We start from the raw sequence: 18,357 nt of genomic DNA on the forward strand, positions 1-18,357 counted from the left end.
GAATGGAATAAAGAAGCGGGGCAAAGATGATGTTACCAAGGGTGCACATTGCCATACACCGAAAGCTGACTTGCAGAGTATGGACGCGCACGTAGGCTTCTGCACACACACGGAGTGTGACGAACAGGTGTCCAAGAAAGTGGGAAGTTTCCAGACTCATTGTGACAAACGAACAATATGGCAGAGAGATGAGAATGCTTCTGTGCTACCAGTCATTAATTTATTCTCGCTACTAAGCAGAATGGAATTTTTCTTATTTAGTAGACGGAACGTTCAATATTCGCTTTTACACTTATTTTAAAAAAATGGTGCAAATGGCTCTGAGCACTATGGGACTTAACAGCTGTGGTCATCAGTCCCCTAGAACTTAGAACTACTTAAACCTAACTAACCTAAGGACATCACACACATCCATGCCCGAGGCAGGATTCGAACCTGCGACCGTAGCAGTCGCGCGGTTCCGGACTGCGCGCCTAGAACCGCGAGACCACCGTGGCCGGCCTTATTTTAACTTAGTGCCAAGATACCCTTACGAAATTTTCAATTCATGCAACAGGACATATAAAGAGTGGAACTACTCACGTAGCTAATAGATCCATTCCGTACGAAATGTTTCTGCCGTACTAGCTGTACTCATTAACTTCTATCTAGTGTCATTACGATTATGACTTATGAGGCCTTTGCGAAAAACGTTCGAGCACCTTCAATCTCATTCGTTGCGACTGCGAGGCAGTGGATGAAGTCGTAGTTCTGCCGTAAACCGTGGAGTACTAGCATACATATTCTCCTGCACTTCAAGTATAAGGCATTAGACTGTTACTGTGCCCGTCTCTGTTGGCATTCCCAGCAAGCGTTGACCTACTGCATTATAATTTATGACTTTACAAAGCAGTCATTTGCAGTTCATTCTGTCGAGATGTTCATTTCCTTCTCTTGTCTTCAGTTTGTTTCTTACGTTAACGTTTAATTACATCCTAATGTCGATGTATATTAATTATTCTGCTCTGGTGCAGCCTTTCACAAAGCTAAGAAACCGCATTTCTGCTGCCTGGATCTTACTTTCTCGCCGTTTGTAAACGACCCATGACTCACGTACTTTTCCTGCACTTCTTTAAGTTATTCCTCTTCTTTAGCTTTTAACCCTGAGGTTGGTTTGCACCAGTAAGGCGTTCTACTCTTGTCTGCCTTTCTCATTCATACGATACTGCAGTGCCTGTATTATTCTGATTACGATTGCATGTCCAAAGTGTGGTGTCACCGCCAGACACCACACTTGCTAGGTGGTAGCTTTAAATCGGCCGCGGTCCATTAGTACAAGTCGGACTCGCGTGTCGCCACTTTCAGTGATAGCAGACCACACGGCAGGTCTAGAGAGACGTACTACCACTCGCCCCAGTTGTACGGACGACGTAGCTAGCGATGCTCACTGACGAAGCCTCGCTCCTTTGCAGAGCAGATAGTTAGAATAGCCTTCAGCTAAGTCAATGGCTACGACCTAGCAAGGCGCCATTAACAGTATATTGTCTGAAACTATAGAGTCTCACTTGTATCGTCAATAGCGATGTACCAAGGATGGATTAAAGTTAAGTATTCCAGAAGCTACGTACTTTTCTTTATAGCATTCATTACGTATCCTGTTTCAGACCTCACGCCATCCTGCGTGAGCTTATAGCACGTGCATTCGGCTTCCTCTCATTGTGTCTAGGCTGTCTTGTCTAGACACAACACAAAGGAACTTTGCATCGTAATCAGAATCGTACTGAAACTGTAATGTCTCATTTCTCTGCCCATACTCGGCAAGGGACTTTCAAGTACAACGTTGACCTGTACGGGAATATAGATAATGGATGTGCGAGTACAAGTCGTAGATGCATGGTTGACGACATATGGAAGTTTGGGTGTGGCCGTGGGTCGTGCTCGGATAGCCAAATGTCACCATGACTGTTCGCACATTGATATCTATATGTGCATACTGCACATAACGAAAAAAAAATAATAAAAAAAGTAGGAAAAACTTCCGCACCCTACTAGAAATACCCTTCCCCCACTTCCTTTCATCGTGTTTTTGTGGGTTGGCGCACACACGTTAGTTTCGTCACGTTTTAGATGCGGCGAGGGGGGGGGGGGGCGATTATTTATAGTTAGGATGGCAACGCCGGAAGAGGTAAGAGTTCATTTTTGTTTGGCAAGGACACAAGTGGCGGTGTCCCGTAGGGATTGCTATGATTTTGTTTAATTCTTTTTGTTGGGTACCCCACAAAAATTTAACAATAGCACACCATCGTTCAAAAGACAAAGGTCCGGAGTTCGAGTCACACACACAAAAAAAAAGAGGTAAGGTGACCGCTCGCGATAAGTGGGATATCCGGGTTCGAGCCCCGGTCTGGCACAAATTTTTACTGTCGTCATTCCTTTCTACAGCTGATGGTAGTACGTATTCGCAATTGCGCAATTGCGAATTCATTTGCTGCGTTTCTCATTCGTTTTAGCTTATGCAGCGCGTCCCACATATTATTTTATAAAAGATCATTTGTGTTACTTTTTGTGTCTGACTCTGCGGGTTTACAGCCGCAGCTTTAAGTGGAGTAAATATATCAACGGTACACATAGCTCTCATCTCCAGCTATTTTTGCTGCTTTTAGTTATGGAGGAAGCAGGTGGTAAATGCCGATAGCGAAACATTTTTGCTTCTGCTGTTGAGGAACTTAGGTGAAGACTCTGCTCATTACATTTCCAAATTTTGCTACTTTGTAGTCCATAGGTTTTTGATACTCGTATGTGACAACATATATCATATCTTCACTATCCCTTAAATAATCACAGAGACTGTTGCATTACGAGGAGGCCCATCGTCTCAGCCAGTGCTCTAATTATACCATCACCGGATTCTGTTGGTTTAGTTCTGCTAAATCGGTGGGTTACCTGCTGCTACCATTGTGACTTTCGTAGCAATTTTTCCAGTAACACAAGAGAGAATTACTGACGGAGAGAGACAGTCGGTCTATCGGCGAGGTGTGACACAACTCTGCAGTAGCGATACAGAAATGTCGTCTGCAGCCTCTGTGCGCCACACACTCTTAAAATGTCAGTTTTCTCATGATACCGGTTTCGAATCGAGGGACACATCAAAGATATGCACTCTTTAATACTAAAGCGGATAAATTTAATTTTTTGATAAGATTGTAACTAGCTTTCAGTTCTAACGATGTCATTTTTAAATCCTGATTCTTTGGCACTGTACTCAGTTTGTTCTTTGTAGCACACGTGAAATGTATATTGTTTGACTAGCCAGCAGTTATCAAATATTTTCCCTCTTATCACAGACTATTTGGCGAAATATTTTATTTACATTGCGATATAAGTCTCATGAAATCAATATCGATTAAACGAAAACTGGAAAATACTTTCCAACCATAACTGCTCTTGAATTTTGATTGCTTTGTAGGACATATATAGTTCCAAGAGTTGTAACATGGTTACTGAGTAGGCACAGCTCTGGACGAATAAATAATATTGTCTAACTAGTAATTACAAAACGTTAAAAGGCAAATAAATCCGGTCCATAACTTCCATCTTTAAACCTGAATATAGGAAAAAGTGCTAACGCACACAAACAACGTATGTGAGTATGATACAGTGCAAATACACAGGGCGGCCAAAGTGGCCGCGTGGTTCTGGCGCTGCAGCCTGGAACCACGAGACCGCTACGGTCGCAGGTTCGAATCCTGCCTCGGGCATGGATGTGTGTGATGTCCTTAGGTTAGTTAGGTTTAACTGGTTCTAAGTTCTAGGGGACTAATGACCTCAGCAGTTGAGTCCCATAGTGCTCAGAGCCATTTGACACATTTTTGCAAATACACTATTAAGCCAAATAGCCTACGTCTTGTTGTGTAAAAAGCAAAGGGAAGCATGTGAGACATTTACAACATTGCGTTAAGACTGGGTCTGTTACACTCTATAACCTAATTTTAATATCGTATGATCATGACATGTTTCCTATTATACTGCGTTCTATTCGCTTCTTTACTTTTTACGCAAGATGACTTGGCTATTTGGCTAATTCCTATATTTGGGCTGTACAATGCTCAGGTATCTTATTCAGATATGTTAGCATTCTTGAAATCAGGCCTGAAGATAGTTATTACAGACTGCAATTAATTGCATGTTCAAGTTTTTTCGTTAGTATCTGGGAATAAGTATAAAGTAAAATTGATCAAGCGTATAGAATGCAAATGCCATCTGCGAACACCTCAGGTGTCCGATGAATTCTCAGAAACTGTTGTGGGGATTTCCAAATCGTCACGTTTCAGTGTGCCCGTTACTGGAAAAATTTGTTAACCTAAGAAGCGACTTTATTGACGAATTATCGTGTCGATTCATACTTGATACGCCAAGAAATATAGCAGCCAGCCGTTACGACGGTGAATGACTCACTGCACAGTCACCACAGTCTAAAAACAGCGCCATTGCAAATCGTTTCTATCCGTTAATTTACGCTTTTAACGTTAAAAATCTAGTAGGTAGTTCTTACTCGAGTAGATGTCTTTTCAGCTGTAAGGAGCACAGGCTATGGTGCACTGAAGGAGAAATACACGTGCGCGCGTGCACACACACACACACACACACACACACACACACACACACACACACACACACGTACAGCCTGTTAGGAGCTGCCCTTAGCTAAGACTGACGTATTACTCACACCGGCTACGTCGTTGAATAGTCGCGCATTCGCAGTGGGGCCGACATGTGAAATGACTGGCACGGAAATGAAGTCAGGTCGTGCCGATTGATGTAGTTGGTCAGATCATATTGCCCATGAATTCTTCGAAGCGAACTTAATCATATTTATACTGACTCGCTCTTCTCAAATAGCGTCTGAAGACTAACGCGCCACAAAATTTCCTATTACAAACACGAATAGGTCCCACAAAGAAAAATTATTGATTTTGTTTACTTGTATGGACAAACATGACAAAAATGTCGTAAGGATCGAATAGTTAATACTGATATGTATACCACTGCTCAGGCTCAATTAATATACACAAAAATCCACTATATCCTATGCCTGACACAATAGCGTATACTCTGCATTATCTCTATTCCCTACTCCTTCACATTACAGAGTAAGTTGTATACTCTCTGAACCTATGTACCCTGTACGCTAATCATTTATGTAAGGACTGAATCCATGGCAGAGCCTTTTTTAATGGTATCTTTAAATGTATTACTATAGTAATGGCGTGTAGCGAAGGATACGTACGCAGTGTGTCTTTGCACAGCGGGGAAGAGGAAAGCCCAATATAAACAAGATCAAGTTTAATCCTTGAGGCATCAACAAGGGTTCAATTAAAAAGTATTTGTGTACACAGCTGGAGACTTTTGTGACTTCAGTTTCGCAAATAAACATCACAAGCACTACTGCAAGAAGTCCACCTTTTTCACGAATCGGCAGCTCGGCGCACCACACGGAACTAGGCCCGGTGGTCAAGAGACAACGCCCAACACAGGACCTCACGCAAGGTCAGGCCGCGGGGAACATGACTTTCACGTCGGATGCAGGTGACGCATGCTGGACAGCCTGTGTATATAAACCCTCGCGGTCCAAGGCAGAGGCACATTTCGTCAGCAGCAGTAGCAGCAGCAGCAACCCTCCCAACCATGAACACCCTGGTAAGTACAGCCACAGTAATGTCAAATTCATAAAAAATTATCTTTCTAAATTGCACTTCATTTTTTCGAATAGATAACACGTATAGGCAAACGGTCATCAACAGATGAATCAGTGCATCGTTTTACCTCAAATGGTACAGAAACGTACCGAGTCAACACCAGTATGGGCTTATCACGCCAAATAGTACATGATCGTTCCAATATGAGCTTTTACTTCGTACGATAATGTACTGTTTGACGTAATCGATGTATTAACTGATGGTGGCAGACTGCCGAAACGCGTTAGCCATTTGAAGAAATAAAATGGGATCTAGACAGACAACTTTTGTATAATGCATCATGATCGCAAATGTGTACAAAAACTTCCCGTCTTTCATTGGTAATGTCAGACACTATTACTCAATCACTTGTCAAGTTTCCGTCAAGTAAGTTTTCTATAAAACGAAATGAAAAGACGTAGCACTTTCTGACGAAATTTTTACGAATTTCAGATCGTCCTTAGCGCCATCCTGGCCGTGGCCGTGGCTAAGCCCGGCTACCTGGGCGCCGCCCCCGCCGCAGTCGTCGCCCCCGCTGCCTATGCCGCCCCCGCGGTGGTGGCCGCCCCCGTGCACGCCGGTTACGCCGCCTACGGCCCCGCCCCCGTCGCCGTGCGCTCCGACGGCTACCTGGCTGACACCCCTGACGTCGCCGTCACGAAGGCCGCCCACCTGACCGCCGTCGCCCAGACTCAGGCCCGTGACGCCGTCGTCAACGGCGCCGCCGCCCTGGCCGCCCACGCCGCCCATGCCTACGCCGCCCATGCTTACGCCGCCCCCGCCTACGCCGCCCACGCCTACGCCGCCCCCGCTGTGGCTTACGCCGCACCCGCTCCCCTGGCATACGCCGCCCCTGGCGCCCTCGCCGCCGCCGCCCACCTCCACGCTAAGGCTGCTCTCCTGGGCTGAAATGTCTCTGAACAAGCTTCCATCTATGAGATCTTCTTTATCTGTCGTGTATAAAAATTAATAAAAATTATAAAGTCACCAAATACTTAACTGCTTTTTCTCTTCGTTCCTGTTCCTATGTGATCCTTCAGCACTTCATATTTAGAATAACCGAGCTCTGAGACCTCTTCAGAGGTAGTGTAAGGAGAATTCGGGTGAAACTAGAGGCCTGATGATTTTATGCAGTCAGAGCAAAAGAAAATAATCCAGTTGTAGCAATATTATATTTGAAATTGCAATGAAATGAATACCCCCAGCTGCATACAGGCGTTGAAATAAGTCAGCAGGGACAGTTAACAATGTGTGCACCGACCGGGACTCGAACACGGGATCTCCTGCATTCATGGCACACACTCTATCCATCTGAGCCACCGAGGACACAGAGGATAGTGCGACTGCAGGAACTTATCTCTGGCACGCCTCCCGTGAGACCCACAATCCCAACTTATTGTCCCGCACTATATTCATAGTGCCTATGGTCATTATACTCATTATTCGCGGCTTTTTGCCGATTCTCGTAAGAATTCGGGCACCGTGCATCCGCACAGAAGAAGATGGTCAGTGAGCCTTATATATATATATATATATATATATATATATATATATATATATATATATATATATATATACTTACTTATCGCGAATGGACCCAGAAGGATCACGCAAAGCTTTCTGACGTCGTTTCTTCCATACTTCTTTCATTCGTTCTCCATGTTTTCTTTTTCTTTCTTCTGTCCATTTTGTTCCTGGTCTCTTTAGTGCTTCCTTCTCCGACAATACAATCCACTTTTCCACCTTATTTCTAAAAGTTTTTCTATCTTTGACATCTTTAAGTTCAATATTTGCTTTTTGTAAATCTAATTTTACTTGGCTAATCCATGGTGTTGTTGATTTGACTTTTTCTATGTAAGTGAGAATTCTGTTGGTGAGTCGTGTGGGGGGAAGTCTAGTGACATGTCCATAAAATTTTAATCTTCGCCTTCTTATGTCTGCTGCCAGGTTTGATATAGTTTCTGTGGTTCTTCTTGATTGTATCCGGTATCCTTCTTCTGTTAATTTTGGACCTAAAATCTTTCTCATAATTTTGCGTTCTTCTTTTAGTATTTTTTCTAAATCACATTTTGTGTGGAGTGTGAGCGTTTCACTAGCATATAGTGCTGCTGGCTTAATTACTGCGCAGTAGTGTCTGATTTTTGTGTTCGAGGAGATGCATTTTTTATTGTATATTTCATGTGTCATACCATATGCTCTCTTCATTTTCTGTTGTCTGATCTTCTGTGCAACTTTCTCTCCTCCGGTTGGCTCCAAAATTTCACCTAGGTATTTAAAATGTTTTACTCTATTTATTTTTCCATATTTTGTGTTCAAACTGTGTATATGGAATTTCGTACAGAAAAATTCTGTCTTTTGAAACGAAATTTGTAAACCTACTTTATCCGCGCATTCCTTAAGGATCTCTATTTGTTTGGTGGCGATTTCTTCATCATCTGCAAGTATGGCCAAGTCGTCCGCGAATGCTCAACAAGATATCTCCACGTTGTCTTTGGTTCTACCAAGATGGATTGGTATATATATATATATATATACGAAATAACAGATACCATCTGCAGAAATGTTACGACATGGTATTGATATCAGGAATATTGTGTTCAGACTTTGCTTAGAGTGATATAAAGCAATTCATACGACTAATAAACATTCACAATTTCAAACCACAAATTTGGGTAGGGAATCCTATTCTGTAGAAGAGACAGATAACTGTACTTCTGTAGGGACTAGTTATGTGCTGTCATCTATTGCACAATGTCTCTTCTTCTATTCGGCGCTTTTAACCTCATTCGTAATTTGGTCAGCGCTTTACCTACACCAAATAAAACTGTGTTTTGTATGCAGTTTGCAAGATGCTGTCTCGATTTAACAAAGTGAATGAATAATTTCCTACGAAGAATCAATTCCAGACAGAATGTGAGTTCATGAGCGTTGAATTCATCTTCTTCCAGTAATATGGTGAGTGTAGTGTTAGGTTATAAGAAAGAAAGCTGACCAGGTTGGAGAATAACGAATTGAAGAACATCGAGCGGTAGCAACAGACAAGTGAAACGATTAGTGGGTAACCGGAGCACTTTATTTTCGTTTTCACTAAACTGCTACAAACAGTTAAATTCCCATCAAAACTGGTAGATAACAGCCTCGGGTTTTGTGTCACGCGGTACTTTATATTCCGTCACACATTTATCAACATTTATTTAGTAGACTAGTTTTAATACGACAGAACTACAGGGGTTGGTCGAAAATATGGACACATCGCTAGAAATTCATGCTTGAACATAATTGCAGAGCCAGCACGACGTGTGACGTATTTGACCAGGAACAGCGCCTGTCCAACGTCCTCAGGACGTTGGAAATGTCAGATACTGTGAGAAAAGTGGTCTGTGTAACTATGAGTGCATTATGTCGGAGCTAAGTTAATTCGAATGTGGGCAAATTGTTGGTTCACGGGCAGGTGCTTGCATAATCAAGGTAGCCATAGTGTTTGGTGATTGCAAAGGCACTGTATCGAACATTTTTAACGAATGCAGCGAGAGAGAGAAACGTCATCCGCTAAGCCACAACGCAGACAAATGTGTGTGTTGAGTGATCGTGGCGGACAGCCATTGAAGAGGATTGCGACGACAAGAGAACTACAGATGCAAAAGGCGTTGTAGAACTGAATGACGAACTTGCAAACGTTATTGTGACACTGTATTGCTAGGCCAACCGTGTTTTTTCAGGGGTGCATTCGGCCCTGACTGAATTTTTGAGCATGATAATGGGCCACAACATCGAAAAATGCAGCTACAGGAGCTCATGGAACTGGAGGGCATTTGGCGAAAAGACGTGGTGTGACAACAAAATAATGAGATTGATTTTCTTTGCAAGATGTGGCAACCCTGCTGGCTTCTGTAGGCCCAATATCATTGACCCTGGTCTATGAACTGCATCTAGTCCAAGCGCCACATCGATGCAACTGATCAGTCGTGAGTTGTGCTATAAAAAGTTAACGTATGTTTGTGTCTCTCGTCACGGAAATGGAACCGCATAATATAGCGCAATGGTATGCCATTTCTTTTCGCGTTAAATTGGATGAAAACGAGACGACAACTTACGATTGGCTTCAGAAGGCTTTTGGAGAGGAGGTTATGTCAAGAGCTGGCAATGGTGCTCAAAGGGATCTAAAAAAGCGCTCATGTCGAAGTCAAAAGTGAAATGAATGCTTGTGTGCTTCTTTTATTCCAAGGCAATTGTTCATAAAGAGTGGGTGCCTCCTGGGCAGGCAGTTGACCAATATTACTACGAAGAAATTTTAGAAAGACTTTGTAAAAGAGTTCTTCGTGCATGTGCCAACATTGCTGATAATTGGATTCTGTATCACAATAACGCATCATCCCATACTGCTCTGTCAGTACAGCAATTTTTAACCTCAAAACAAATTTTAATACTGCCACAGCCACCTTATTCATCAGATATCGCTCCGTGAGACTTTTTTCTATTTCCAGGAGTCAAAACGGCGGTCAAGGGACGCCATTCTCAAACTACAGAAGATGTCCAAAAAGCTGTGACGAGGGTTTTGGAGGATATTACAAAGGCAGAGTTCCAGAAATGTTACCATGAATGGCAGAAGTGCTGGAAAAACTGTGTGCAGTCAGAAGGGAACTACTTTGAAGGAGAGAACACTAAAATTGACTAAAACGGCAAGCAACATTTTTTTCACATCAGTCTCATTACTTTATTGCCACACCTCGTAGATCTCAAATGGTTCAAATGGCTCTGAGCACTATGGGACTCTACTGCTGAGGTCATTAGTCCCCTAGAACTTAGAACTAGTTAAACCTAACTAACCTAAGGACATCACAAACATCCATGCCCGAGGCAGGATTCGAACCTGCGACCGTAGCGGTCTTGCGGTTCCAAACTGCAGCGCCTTTAACCGCACAGCCACTTCGGCCGGCATCGTAGATCTCATGGAGCACGTGTGGCATGGTCCGGAGCTAGTAGTCTAGGGGCTAGTGTTACTGCCTCTGGATCATGGGATCCTGAGTTCGATTCCCAGCCAGGTTGGGGATTTTCTCTGTCCTGGGTGTTTGTGTTGTCCTCATTATTTCATCATCATCCTTCGTGACAGTGGCCAGATTAGATTGTGTAAAAATTGGATTGTGTAAAAACTGCGCTGATGACCATGCAGTTGAGCGCCGCACAAACCAAACATCATCATCACGTGTGGAATGCATTGGGGAGATGTATTACAGCACATCCACATGCTCCAACTACCATCCAGCAGTTTTTAATCGCGCTGGTAGAGAAACACCACAAGAACTGTTTACCAACCCCGTGGCCAGCATGGAAGCACGTTGGAGTGCATGCGTTTGTGTCGGTGGTGTCGATGGTGATCACACACCCTAGTCAAGACCATATCCCGCCAGTTGTAATGTCCAGGGGACCACTATAACACTCGAAGACTTCACTGTAGTTATTGTCTTTGGATAATTCATTCTCGTTCTTCTCATTTGTTTATGTATTTAAGCTGTTTTCTTTACTACACTATAGCAGTTCTTTCCAGTTACGGTCCGAGTTTCATCGAGTACTGACCCGTCATACTAACATTACTTTCCTCCTTAAGTTTTGCATACCAGTGTGTTTCTGAAACATCCTGTATTTTTGGTCATAAACTTTTACAGACTAAATATTCCCAATCTGCTTCTATATCGTGTTAAATTTTCCACCAGCTTTGGATACCTGCCTTGCTATTTTTCACTTAATGTTGTCACTATTCCCAATGAAGATAGGTGGATGCGATGTGCATGTAGAGGTAAGCATATTATTACAATTTCACAAAAATTAGGTCATTTATTCAAGAGAAGGTCCTTCACACATCGAACAAGTCAGTAATGCATTGCTCCATCTCTGGCCCTTAAGCAAGCACTTATTCGGCTTGGCATTGATCGAGGGAGTTTTTGGATCTCCTCCTGAGGGATATCGTGCCAAATTCAATTCTGTTGCCACGTCAGATCGCCGAAATCCCGCGCTGATTGGAGGGCCCTGCTCATAATGACCTTGATGGGAATTTAGCAAGCACATACTCTAGCCTTGTGCGGGCGGGAATTATCTTGCTGTAATGTAATCCAGGATGGCCTGCTTGAAGAGCAAAAAATGGGGCGTATATTACGTTGCTCCGTAATAATGGCGCAGATAACAACCAAACGTGTCCTGTTACGACGTGAGATTGCATGTCAGATCATCACTCTTGGTTGTCGATCCGTAAGGCTGGCGACAGTCTGGTTGGTATTCCACCGCTGGTGATGGGGGTTCAGTCTGAAGCGGATCACTGAAGAAAATTCTGTTCGTGTCAGTGACATTCCAGGCAGCTGGATCGGTACTGTGACTTGTTTTTTCTTTAAAAAGATGTGGACCCTCTCCCACATTGTTGAGATTTGGTGAGATGTGAGACAGTCCGCCTCCTCCCCTTTCCGTCACCATAGTCTGGGTAAACGTAAAAATGAATTGTGTTTAGTTGTTTTAGACACTGATGAAAACACATTAACTTTAATAAAAAACAATGTATTATTTATAAATTGCACTAAACGGTGTTTTTAACACGTGACTAAAATACTTTATTTTGAATGCTGTATGTATGTATGTAGTACCCGGACGGACATGTACAAGGGGTGAAGACCCTCCACCAAAGTAGTATCATTTCTGAATAAAAACAGTTATGATTGCGCAATTATTTAATATCAATGACGCGTTTCATCCTTTTGGAGCATCATCATGTTGCCTAAACGTAGCTAGGTATGTATCCCAGCCATCATGGAGTCATATAAAACGGAATATGGGCATAAAAGTAACTGGATATTTAATCCATTCGTAATAAAAAAAATACAAACGCATGGTGGGCCTTGAGAGCACCAAATGACTCCGTAATAGCTGCATAAAATAGGACCGCGCTTACAGAACTCGTGGTATGAGCCGTACAGAACACAAGGTCCGTTTGGCGTGCACACCAATGTTACTGTGTTGACACAGTACAATATTTGCAACGAACACTGTTTTTATACTGAAATAATTTGAAACTGGTTGCTATGGCACCCTACCACAATGGAACGAAAATTAAAAAAAAATTATTAATCGTTTTGATGGAACCCTAAAAATCGACATTTCATTGTTATATTACGTATCTATATCAAATGATATTGAAGCTTTACTTATGTTGCAGATGAAAAACATCGTTATTTGTAACTTCCTTTCAACCGCATGATTACGTAGCTTTTCAGTCTCTTGATTTGTATGATCGGTAAGAGAATTCACGTCAGTGAACTTCAGCTTCTCTTGCCTCCACAAAAGATTAATTTCTTGCACACACATGTGTTTCGGCTTGTCTGCATTCCGCTTAAGAAACAAGTAGTAAATGTTTTAATACAAGTTCATCCCGTATAATAAACACATTACAACTGTTTTCATACAATTTCATGACTATATATTCGTTGCAGAATATCACGACTGACTTACTGATACGAAGTGATTTCCACCGGCTCGGCAGAGAACTTCTGCGGCACTTTCGTCAAACCAGGAAATCCCAGGGTAGCACAGTTAAAACGCATTCAATTTAATTCAGAGAGGTCATTAAGATTGGTGGGCACTTTAATACTGATTAAGCTGGGAATTTATTATTTAAAAGTTGTTGTCCATTGTAAGAAAGTGTAACGCCCTCACTGCCTTACATCTGCCAGAACATCTTTCCTACCTTCCTAACTTCACAGAAGCACACCTATGTACCTTGCTAGACTAGTGTCCCTAGAAGACAGGATGACTCAATATTTTCGGACGTTAGGCTGTTTTTGCTTAGTCTGTTACGGAGTCTATCATTGATTGCTTCTCTCAACTTGGTTAAGCATTATCTGGAGACGTGATCTTTAACCACTAACTCTTTCGAAATGTTCGTTGCAGTTATTTTCCAATTACCACCAGTACCCAAAACAGCCTCAGACGAAGGTTAGAAGAAGTACATTTCGGGGAAACGGCTTGGCTATAGGCCAGAGAACTTTTCAAAAATCAGTCTTTCACTTTCAGACGGAGGAACTGCTACTTCTTTTAGAATCACTGGCCAGTCTCTGAGACCGAATCCCGGATTCGATTCACGGCCAGGTTGGGGATTTTCTCTGCCGGGGGACTGGATGTTTGTGTTGTCCTCATCATTTCATCATCATCATCATCATCATCATCATTCGTGACAGTGGCTCGATTGGACTGCGTAAAAAATTGGACTACGTAAAAAAGAATTGGGACCTTGTACGGGCGCTGATGACCACGCAGATGAGAGCCACAGAAACCAAACATCATCATCATCATCATCATCTGAGACCGAAAATATTCAAGCAACAGAGAAACCATGGGTTCTACTACAACAGAAGTAAGAACGTTACAGCAGACATTCGTCCGAAAAAAAAAATCTTTCGCAATATTATTTCAGTTATGGGGTGACGAGTCACCGCTGATTTCAGTATATTTTCATGGTTGTTTGAGACGCTTTCACTAAGTCACCGAATGACCGGACTCAAATTTTATCTATGGCCTACGTTAAATAGAAATACAATACTACTTCAGCAGGTTACATGTCACAGTTTATTGTAGACTCATGCCTGTAAAAGGAGGTGTTTCACGCATCATGTTCACATTTGGATGCAGTACTGAACTCGTGTATCCTATGAGTTACGGCACACCATCTCATAGATCTTGGCATGTCTGTATAATGTGCTGCTCAATTTCTGCAACCATATCAACGGAAGAGCCGTACGCTGCACTTTTGAGATGACCCCAGACGGAAAACGCCAACAGATTGAGGTCAAATGATGTCGAACACTGAGTTACGTTTCCAGTTGGATCTATTCATCTTGAATCGTATTACAATAGCTGCAAGATGTGCTATTCGCCACATTTTCCAGACTTTTACTCTGTGTGAAAACTGAGCCCAATTTAATGGGGAACTTTTGCAAAACGTTTACGCTTCAAATACCTTTTACATACTAGGTCAACATTTCATACTACTTTGTATCTTATACATCAGCTTCTGTTGTATTAACGAAATAATAAGCAACCAGTTGCATAAAAGAAGTATGAGAAACTAAATTACTTTTATATAATTGGTTGCTTGTTATTTAGTTATATTTCATACTGAATTCATCAGCGAAACAGTTAAGGGAACAGTGGACGAAGAGGTGTCGATGTTAACTATCAGATGATACGCTACTCAAATGAACTGCTAAAAGATAAAATACATGTTTTACATTATGTCACCAAAAGTATCCTGACACCCTCAAAAATAAACGTTTCTCATATGAGGTGCATTGCGTTGCCACCTACTGCCAGGTAATCCATATCAGTGACCTCAGTAGTCATTAGAGAGTAGAATGGGGCGCTCTGTGGAACTCACAGACTTCGAACGGGGTCAGGTGATTGGGTGTCACGTGTGTCAGACGTCTGTAAGCGAGATTTCCACACTCCTAAACATACATAGGTCAACTGTTTCTGTTGTGATAGTGAAGTGGGAACGTGAAGGAACACGTAGAGGCCGACCTCGTCTGTTGTCTGACAGAGATCACTGACAGTTGAAGAGGATCGTAATAGGCAGACATCTATCCAGATCATCACAGAGGAATTCCGAACTGTATCAGGATCCACCGCAAGAACTATGACAGGCGGGAGGTGAGAAAACTTGGATTTCATGGTCGTGTGGCTGCTCATAAGCCACACATCACGCCGATAAATGCCAAACGATTCCTCACCTGGTGTAAGGAGCGTAAACATTGGACGATTGAACAGTGGAAAAACGTTGTGTGGAGTGGCGAATCATGGTACACAATGTGGCGATCCGTTGGCAAAGTGTGGGTATGGCGAATGCCCGGTGAACGTCATCTGCCTGCGTGTGTAGTGCCAACAGTAAGATTCGGAGGCGGTGGCGTTATGATGTGGTGTTTTTCGTGGCGAGGGCTTCAAAAATGGTTCAAATGGCTCTGAGCACTATGGGACTCAACTGCTGTGGTATCAGTCCCCTAGAACTTAGAACTACTTAAACCTAACTAACCTAAGGACATCACACACATCCATGCCCGAGGCAGGATTCGAACCTGCGACCGTAGCACTCGCACGGTTCCGGACTGCGCGCCTAGAACCGCGAGACCACCGCGGCCGGCGTGGCGAGGGCTTGCTTTCCTTGTTGTTTTGCGTGGCACTATCACAGCACAGGCCTACATTGACGTATTAAAATCGTAGACCAATAGATGAATACACTAAGCAGATTCAGAAGGATGCAGGCTGCAGTACGTACTGCACAGGATAGAGGAGCATAGAGAGCTGCATCAAACCAGTCTTTGGATTGAAGACCACAACAACAACAAGCACCTTCTTGCTTCCCACTGTTGAAGAGCAAATCGGAGACGGCGATTGCATCTTTCAACACCATCGAGCACCTGTTGATAATGCACGGCCTGTGGTGGAGCAGTTACACGACAATAACATCCCTATAATGTGCTGGCCTGCACGGAGTCCTGCCTGCATCCTGTAGAACACCATTTGGATGTTTTGGAACGCCGACTTCGTGCCAGGCCTCACCGACCGACATCGATACCTCTCCTCAGTTGATGACTCCGTGAAGAATGGGCTGCCATTCCCCAAGAAACCTTCCAGCACCTGACTCAACGTATGCCTGAGAGAGTGGAAGCTGTCATCGAGGGTAAGTGTGGGCCAACACCAAAGTAAATTCCAGCATTCGTGATGGAGGGCGCCACGAACTGGTAAGTAACTTCTCGCCTGGTGTCCGAACACGTTTGATCACATAGTGTATGTCAACGTATTTGCATTGTCAGACAGCTGAGTCCACATCCTCCTGGTGTCCAACGGGCGTTCCAAACCATCTGATGAGGATGCTTAGGTATCAGAAATTCATTTCGAAAGCTACAGTAGGTGGGTTATTACCGTATACCATGGATTATTTGAACGATTTTTTAATATAGAAATCGTTTCGAGTGACCAGGATGTGTATACATGATTAGTTTTAATATTATTGCACATATTTTTCAGTTCTACTCAAGTAACTAAACCAAAAAGCTTGTTTGTTTCCAGTCTATCGGTTTTTAAATAAAAATTCGTCTGTGTAACAGTATAAGGTGTCCAGAAGAAATGGTTTTACGTTAGATTTAAAACTTGCTTCGCTTCTCAACACACATTTTATGTTATAGGGTGAATGATGAAAAACCTTTGTTGATGCACATTGAACTCTCTTCAGAGGCACTTACTGCTTTAATTATAGGTAATTATTACTGCTAGTGTTGTAGGTATGGACACCAATATTGTTCTCAAATCGTGGTTCATCATTTATGACACATATCATATACAGAATATAAAGATGCAGTTAAATGCTTCTTTCAAAAGGTGTCTACAAGATGACTACAGATGAACACATATTATTCTTACTGTTCGCTTTCTTGCAATTAATAGTTCCGTTATAAGTCATGAGCTAAGCCAGAAATTTGTAGAATAAGACACTATTCAGAGGAAAAATGCAAAATATGTTAGGACACGACACTTTTGTTCCCAAGACTGGAAAGTATTCGAAGGGCAAAAATTGTTGAAATTCACTGTACGAGCAGCTAAGCAACACCCTTCTACCTGTTCGATATGCACAATTGCGTAAGGCAGCGTGTGCCGTGGTGTCTCGTTTGGACACTCGGTTATCGCTGTACCGCGTGCTCTGGGCGTTAATTCAAAAGAATTCTGGCTGTGTCTGTTCTACTGAAGGCTACTGGCATCTGGGGCAAACGTGGCGAGGCCGACGAGCTATTGGGGGGGGGGGGGGGGAGGGGGGGCAGTTGACTAGGCCGAGGGAGGCTGGTGTTCGAGGCCAAGTCTCGGTGGCTGAGTCCGATGTTATAGTTGAGAGGTTGGGTGAGGGAGGGGGGTGGAGGGGGTCAGCCATCAGTCAATTAGGGTGAATAGGACACTGTCTTCAACTACTGAGTTCGTCCATTTCCGTGGGACCTAAGTACTTGTAAGGTGTCAGGCAAATCCAACACCTTCCATGAAAACCCTGACATGATAAGCAAATCCAGTAGTATGTCACATAGCTCCGAATAAATCGTAACATTAAATTAACCAAAGTAATACGAGTAACGAGTGAGCAAATGGAATACCACAGACTAACACATGAATGACTAAATGCATGTCATACCTTCCCACCGTGGGACAGACGCAGTTCCGAGGGGAGAAGCGAGAACAGAAGCCGAGAGCAGAACCATGTTAAGCTGGAAGGCCCTACGATAAGGGACAGACGGACACTCACGTTACCAGCTAACCGCTAGGACCACACCCCAGCCCACGTTAATAGCTAGAGCCCTCCAGAAGAACAGTATAGATCTTACGATAACACAAAAAGGGCTACACCACCCGCAAGTTTTAGCGTGAGACTTTTTCGCGTCTCTGTTACATTAGGACCACCCCCCAGCCCATGTTAAAAGATAGAGCCCTCCAGAAGAACGGTATAGATCTTACGATAACGCTAAAAGGACCACACCAGCTGCAAGTTTTAGCGTGAGACTTTTTCGCGTCTCTGTTACGTTGCCAACTTTAAAAAACATTGTCCAACCACGAAAAGTATACCGTTTCTCAT

At 43.1% G+C, this 18,357-nt stretch overlaps 1 protein-coding gene across 1 annotated transcript in view; it reads left to right on the forward strand.

Moving 5' to 3' along the window:
- Nucleotides 1-5,624: 5,624 nt before the first annotated feature.
- Nucleotides 5,625-18,357, forward strand: part of LOC126473800 (cuticle protein 16.5-like) — a 45,708-nt gene continuing 32,975 nt past the window's right edge. The window contains exon 1 of the mRNA XM_050101078.1: nt 5,625-5,676. Within this exon, the coding sequence (XP_049957035.1) occupies nt 5,665-5,676 (12 nt within the window). The 5' untranslated portion in view covers nt 5,625-5,664. The remainder of the gene's footprint in view (nt 5,677-18,357) is intronic.

This window comes from Schistocerca serialis, chromosome 4 (assembly GCF_023864345.2).
Source record: "Schistocerca serialis cubense isolate TAMUIC-IGC-003099 chromosome 4, iqSchSeri2.2, whole genome shotgun sequence".
Classification (NCBI taxonomy): domain Eukaryota; kingdom Metazoa; phylum Arthropoda; class Insecta; order Orthoptera; family Acrididae; genus Schistocerca; species Schistocerca serialis.